The 7479-nt window shown below is 35.8% G+C and overlaps 1 protein-coding gene across 1 annotated transcript; it reads left to right on the top strand.

The window, feature by feature from the left end:
- Positions 1–2429: 2429 nt before the first annotated feature.
- On the top strand, positions 2430–7235 carry LOC107091619. The gene is made up of 3 exons (XM_015385637.1): positions 2430–2565; positions 4878–5352; positions 6696–7235. Exons 1-3 carry the CDS (start codon positions 2508–2510, stop codon positions 7036–7038), a joined length of 876 nt encoding a protein of 291 aa, XP_015241123.1. The 5' UTR covers positions 2430–2507; the 3' UTR covers positions 7039–7235.
- The last annotated feature ends 244 nt before the right edge of the window (positions 7236–7479 follow it).

Here is a 7479-nt window from a genome sequence, read left to right as displayed (position 1 = left end):
CTTTCCTCTCTGACATAAAGGACAGATATGTGGAGGGCATGAGTGATACTTTTTCTGTTAACAACGAAGGTCCATCAGGAAATGTATTATCTTTCAAAAAGTTGATAACAAAAAGACAACACAATTAATAACTAACCAAACCAAATGAAATATTTTCTCTCTAAGGGAAGCTTAAAGAAAATTATTTATTATCTGCTTCCTTCATTATTGTTCAAACTTCTTGTCATGTTCAGACAATGGGTTTAAACGGTCTGAGAAATGCTTAGACTTTCTGATATTTCCTTAGAGGCTGCTTTAACCCCTTGAGACTGTGCCGGGCCCAGCTGACACCAGCCATACCAGCCATGGAAATGGCCAAAAGAAAGTCACATGGTGATTCATCCACACACCTTTCAAATGTGGCTTTAAAATTTCTAAAACATGTTTCAAACTTATTTTTTTTACAAGTAGCCTACTTTGTGTTTTATAGCTGTGTAAACAAATAAAATGAGATTTAAAATTCCACCTGACGTGACTCTGAGGGAGTAATGCAACAGTGTGTATTCATTTTAAGCCCCGCCCCCTAATGGCCAGCATCATTGTAAACCTTTCCAAGGAGGGGTGGGAGGTAATTGTGCAACCATTTAAGTTGATATAACCGGCATGTCTTACATAACCTTGCTCTGTTTTTATTGTTCTCTATTCAGATTGGTGACAAGATTGGTAAATTTCAATGAAACAACAGCTAAATCTCAGAAGGTCTCCAATAATGATCAGAAGGTCTCCAAAAAATCAGAAGGTCTCCAATAATGTTAATTTAGCATATTTGTCTCAACAGTTTCCCTTTTATGAGTGGAAAAATGCATTTTTGCACTTTAGTCGTTGGGCCAAAATCACATTTCCACCTAGAATACTGCCCAATAAAACCTTTATTGAACAAACATGCTTCATCTTATTCAGTATAAATTTGCTTGAGTTATAGTCAGAATGTGGATCTATAAACTCTGAGGCTCATCCAGAGTTTCAAATGGGGTTTCATGATGTTTTGAACTGTTTATTTTGGACATTTCTTTTGGCGAGGCTAAACATTTTTCATTTTCTCTTTGTTTAATCAACTATAAATCAAACATGGTGACATTTAAAATAGTGGCTCCACCTAAAAAATATTCCTCAATGCCTATCTGTCATACAAATTTAAACTACCGGTATTCTATTTCCAAGGGATTTCATTTTCCGGCGGAATTTGCTCCCAAGACCCTCTGGGCTTAAACTTCTCAGCAACTTTCCCTCTGATCTGTTTGCTGTGTGTTTGATCGGGATTATGCTTTTTATTCTCTAATGTTCTTCACAAAACATTTGAAGTCTTTTTAAAACAACTGGACATCTGCTGAGATTAAATTACACATAGCTGACCTGATTTTTAATTATTACATGGTTTATGAATGTGAGATTTTCTGAACCTTATTCATGGGTATCAGAGTAGAAGGGTGCTTATTGATAAGGATCATAAGGCTAAAAAATATATATCATCTCTCTTTCTTTACCATAACACACTGCATTGGGTTGTCCATTGCAAAATCCCAACTAAAGATATTTAAGCTTGTTGTGTAAAGATAAAAAAAAAAGGTTTTAAGACTTGAGTTTAAAAGGAAGAGAAACTATTTTCGGCATCTCGAAGTGCGGATTGTTTTATTTAAACAGAAACAGCAGATAAAAGCTTAAGATCTGATCTGGTGTCCTGCACTATGAATTTCAGAAGATAAGAAAGAATGATTAAAAAGGTCAATGATCATCAGCGATATTGGACAATTTTGTTCATTTAGAATAAAAAATAAAAACTTGATTTCGCCCTTAGTGTTCTGACATTGTAAATATGATTTTTTGGGAAATGCAAAAGAAAATTTATAAGTGTACAAAATAGTACAAAATACGAAGATATAGATATATAAGAAGTTATATATTTAACTTCAATGCCCTTAGTGGTGAAGTTTGTCTAAAGATTCTCTAAATCTGTGTGTTCCCAAATAAATCACAGCCAACATACAGAGAGTAGCTGTTGGAAAGTCCTGTCTTTCTTGCAAATGTTAGGAGTCAAAGTGCTGTTACTCTAATGAAGAAAATATAATGAAATAATGGTAGGAACCTATTTGTCAAAGCCAGTAAAGGGCTTAGCCTTTGACAATATGCTGCTGCTGATAGAAAAAAAGTTTCTTTTTACATTAAATGCAAAGGCATGAAAAATAGATGAAGTCTGAGCTAATGATTTTATTTGATTATTTTTTTAAATCATAATTTGCCTCCCAATATTGATTTGATTACCTATACGAGAATAACAGTTTTTCCATTGCTAATGTAAAGCACAATAGAGGGTGTATTATTGTTTCAGAGAAGATACTGCCTCCCTCCTGAGTGTGTTAGAGCTCTGTTTGCTTCAACTTAACACAGGAAATGAAGAGCAGATTTCTCTAGAGCGTTGCAGTGTCGCTGAAACGTAACCAGAGAGACATTGCAAAGGTGAAATCACAAGAATGATGGGTTTAAGTATCTTAAAACAAGTCGTGGTGCTCGCCATTCTGCTTCATACAGGTAGGTTTAATCCTTTTGGCTCCTAGTTAGTCTGGTTTGGATTAATGTTTTGGAAGTAGTCAGTGATTTCTCCAAAGGACAACTACTTCTTTATAATATGCATTTCTATTCTACACATATTTTTTAAAGAGAAAAACACATTACTTGCTCAAATTGTGAAATAGAAGTAAAATGTTGCTAATTATAAATAAGGAATTAAATGAAATCCTCACTGCTTCTATGGGATTTTAAAGCATAAAAAGCTGCCAGATGCTGCTGGTAATGGATACATCTAATAAACTGATCCTTGCCTAGACTGAATAATTCCAGTTTTGCAAGTTTTAACTCTAAACAAAACGTAACAAGACAAAGCAAGAGTAAGCTGTATGCAGAGAGTTCCATTTAGAAAGGTAGAGTATTCAGGTAAGGTTTGACCAAATGTCCTTTTTTTGCTAATAGAAATAGACTTACAACGCTTTTTATCCAAAGGAATTTTGTCTGCGCTGACATTTTATAGGATCTCCTCTGCTGCAGTAGGGCGCCCCATTAGCGCCATCAGAGATTCTCTCATCGGACATGAATGTCAAATTAAAAGGGAGTGTTAAAGATGGCATCGGGGGGAAAGTGAGGATTTTTAAAATACTTTTTGTACTAAATTTTCTGTAATTCCATCGGGAATGACATTTTATGTAAAGGTTCATAAATTCTCTCACTAATAAAACATTATGATCTTGTTTAATTTGGCCTGGATAGTTGACCAATCCTTCCATTTAAATAAATGGTAGAGCTCATTCAAAACTGTTTTTTTTCTAAAACAAGTTTTCCTTTTAGTTGTTTGAAGTGAAACTGAAGAATTTGATGATAGTTTCCTTTCTTTTTTATTTCCCCCACTTCATGCAACACACCAGTACAACTAGCAGCAAAATAGACCCCACCATCATCCTGCCACCACCGTGCTTGACTGTGGCTATTTGGTTCAAACTTCCCATTAGTTTTATGCTTGCTTATTTCAATAAAGCTATAAGATGTTCATTTCTAACAGAGCTGCGTTCTGATCAGCACCATCTTCTTTTACATTAATGTTAAACTTGCTTCCCTGTGAGTAATGACAGACATTGGTGTTGACATTCAGGCAGTGATGGCTTGAGGGTTCTTCGGTCCATCCATTCTACTTCTCCCGCTTAGTCCTGTTAAGGTCGCAGTGGGGCTGGTGCCTATCTCCGGCGGGTTCTTCCGACACTGTAGAAATTCCTAACCAGTTTTCTCTCACCTGGGCAGCAGTTTGGGTCATATTGTGAAAATTTAAACAGCTGGGGTGGCTCAATAATTTATGTAAACGTGAGGCTTCTGTAAAACATCCCAAAAGTTTGAATCTAACTGAAAACTTTGGCCGTAATTCAATAATCAGATAGAAAAAGTGCAAACATCTGAACAACTTTTTACTATACCTTACAGAACAATGTAAAAAATAAAAGTAGTGTGTGTTTAAAGAATAACACTTTTATGTAACATCTTAAACAATTATATTCAAAAATGAGAATATGTGCTCCAATAAGGAGTGTTTGTAAGAATGTTGAAATAACAACCCTTCTCTAGGTATTAAAAATAATCCCCATTAAACTCAGATTTCTGTATTAATAATAAGGTATTTTTTCAATGTCATGATTTCCATTACTTTTGTGAATGTATTTTACTGGCAGCTGATTTATTTTTTATTTTTTTTGTTCTTCACGGAAGGGTATGTAAGATTCAAACACAGCTGTATATATTAAAGCAGTATTGGGAACCAATAATATTATTATTTTGGCATTTAAGGCCAATGACGTTTCATGATACAGTGAAGTATTGCATCTTGAAAATTATATTCAGAGTGTAACCAAAATTATATTTTCTTTAATTAATCTACATTGTAAAAGAAATTAAGAGGTTCAGAATTCAAATCAAAGAGATAAAAGAAACCAAAATCTATTTTCATGTTTAAGAAATGAATCAAACTAAAATAGCTGCTTAACTATAAGGAATCACGTTAACTCAGTGAAGGACTTTGTGTTTTATAGACTTTAAATGTTATACTTTGATTTTCCTTCCTCATTGTGGCCTGTGGACAGATAATAAATCGATTTCTATAATAAAATACTTTTTGCGCTGATTTCTTTTTCTTTTGAGCAAACGGGGTTAAATATACGGGTGTTTTTTTTTTCTCTTTTCTACTCAATTTAACCATTTGTCTGTTTGTGGATAAATAGTCTATTATCTATAATAGTCTGTAGTTTTAACTGTAGATAAATTGCAGTACTTTTCTTCAAAATTAAAAATGTGCATCTTTTGTCCAGGTGTTAGGAGTAAGGATTCAGTGTTTGTCTACAGCAGACTCGGAGGGGATGCCCTCCTGCCCTGCACCAAAACGACCTCTGCTGATTGCTCCACGGTCACCTGGACCTTCTTCAAAGGTGGCAAGGTGCGATACACTGCAGAGGTCAGCGGAGGGAAAATCAACTTAGACTCAGACAAAGCCAGCAGGACAACCATCATGCCTAACTGCTCCATCGTCCTTGGTAACCTCATCAGGGAAGACGCTGGTTCATATGTGTGCCTGGAGAACGGGACGCCCATTAGTGACGTCTACCTGTCCCTGCTGAGCATCAGCTCAGCCTCATCGATCACTGAGCTCCAGCCTGGAGGGAACCTCATCCTCACCTGCATCCTCTTCACCTACTATGATGCAGGGAGCTGCAAGTCGTACTCCAACGTGTTCAGGATCCACTGGCTGGATAAAGATGGAAAGCAGCTGCCGCAAAACGACAGAAGGTTCAGAAAAGAGAAACATATTAACCACACACAATGTTGATTTGATTATATTTTCACTCATAGCAAAAGGAAAATGTGACATTTAATATGTTAGAACGTATGGGCATTAGATCAGGCAAGTAAAAATGTCATTTTTAGTTGTCAAATGTCAGCTTGACTTTCTCTGGTGAGGGCAACAACAGTTTGTAAAGATCTTTAAGAGTTCTTCATTTACAGCTCTGCAAACTAACATTGTTCCTCTATGTTCTGTTTAACCAGCAAGCCATTGATGTACCTGAACTGTTCTTTCAACATTTTAACATTTTAAATGCAAACTTAGCTGCATATGAGTCATTGCCCAAAGGGGGCAAAAGAGGGGGGCACAAGTCCTGAACACATCCCCAAAAACTACCCTGTTGCTTTTGCACCTATACTATATATTGCAGCACACTGAAAATGGCCTCTGATTCACAGCTTCAGATTTAGTACCTTTTTACAGTTTCTTCAGGAATCAGATGGGTTACAGGTTTAAAATTGCTAGGCTCATAAAGCCTTTAATTATTGTGCATGAACACTGCAAAAACAATATAGAAATTAGTAGAAATGTCTTAAATTAAGTGTATTTAACCTTAATTTGAGCAGTTAAATCAAATGATTGGCCAACGGAATGAGCATTTTTTTGCTCTTAAAATAAGATAATTAGATAAAATGCACTCAAAATAAGACAATGCAATTGTTTTGTTCTTATGTTAAATGTAAATTGTCTTGTTCAGTTGGCAACTTACTGCAACTTACCTTCTTAATTTAAGAAAAAAATGCACTTAATTTCAGAAAAAAATTACTTATTTAGATTTCTATTTTTTGCAGTTAAACATAGATGATTTAAAATGCACTTTGTTTTGTAAACTGTTCTCAAATCAATATATATATTTTTTTTAGTGTTGATTAAATTCATATACTTGGTTCTTACTCTTGTCATGCAGACAAGAGGCGTTCCTCAGTTGTGAGTTTGAACTTGCATGGTTGTTTGCTTTGTTTCTTTCTGTTCTGTTCAGGATGTGCCCCACCTTCTTATCCAATAGCCACACAAGACAGCTACCAGACCCATCGTTGTTCTGGATCAGACAAAAAGTCTATAAGTAGAAGGTGTACTTTCTTTAACCATGTCCTTAGGTAGCTGTTTTTGCAAACAAAATGATAGTCAGCTACAAGGAGAAACCAATGTAACCACATGACAGGTCATATGCAGCACAAGCAAATAAATCCACAGCAAATATTGTGTGATAAGATTTAGGCCTCTGCTGAAGACCTCATTTTGGCTGATATAAAAAAGCACAAGTTCTAACCACAGTTTCTTTGTGCAGATACAAACTGATTGAAAACACACGGTGTAACATCACCCTAGTCACAACGCTGCAAATGGAGGACAACAACAGGAAGTGGAGGTGTCAGGTGGACACCAGTGAGAACAAAACGGCTGCATTTCTGGACTTTAAATCCTCCTTCCTGTTCCTACACAGCAACACAGAACAGACAGTACAGCCTTTGGTCACAGAGGAGCGGCGTGCAGAGCTTCCCATCAGCCGGATCCTTCTCTGTGCGTCTCTGCCGCTCATGGTGTGCATTGTGGGACTCTTCACATGGAAACAAGACCGCAAGAAAACAAAGACCTCAAAAGCTGTTATCGAGCTGCAGGAGGTTCACTGACTGTGCATCACTGTATATAATTTTTTTTCAAATGACTCAAATTAAGCATCACATCCTTAAAAATGTCAGCTTTTTAAAGTTTTAATGGTTTGTTTTAACCTTAAACAACTTGCTGAGCCAGCTGATGCTAAATTGTTGTAAAATGTCTAACAGTCAACCTAAAATTAAGAAAGAGGACTATCGTCCTCTTAAAAGGTATACATAATAGAGATAGGAACTCAGTAACGTAAGTTTATTGAAATATGTTATTATTTGCATTGAATAATGTGTTGGTTTTTGTATCTGTCTGCTCTGTGGAACGTGTTTTTCAATGTTTATTACAATCCATAAAATATCCTTGTGAAGGTAGTCATACTCCAAAAAACATTTTCGAAATGTACACAACCTTTTTGTGATCTTACAATCAGAAGCCTCAATATGTTTAATATGTAGACCAACACA

Source organism: Cyprinodon variegatus, unplaced genomic scaffold, assembly GCF_000732505.1.
Source record: "Cyprinodon variegatus isolate N-32 unplaced genomic scaffold, C_variegatus-1.0 Scaffold345, whole genome shotgun sequence".
Lineage (NCBI taxonomy): Eukaryota > Metazoa > Chordata > Actinopteri > Cyprinodontiformes > Cyprinodontidae > Cyprinodon > Cyprinodon variegatus.
The sequence above is the reverse complement of the archived record's forward strand: the minus strand, read 5'-3'. Positions and strand labels throughout refer to the sequence as shown.

Coding starts and splice junctions, on each gene's coding strand:
- LOC107091619 (XM_015385637.1), top strand. CDS start 2,508: ATGATGGGTTTAAGTATCTTAAAACAAGTCGTGGTGCTCGCCATTCTG. Junction 2,566..4,877: donor CGCCATTCTGCTTCATACAG/GTAGGTTTAATC, acceptor TCTTTTGTCCAG/GTGTTAGGAGTAAGGATTCA. Junction 5,353..6,695: donor CTGCCGCAAAACGACAGAAG/GTTCAGAAAAGA, acceptor TTCTTTGTGCAG/ATACAAACTGATTGAAAACA.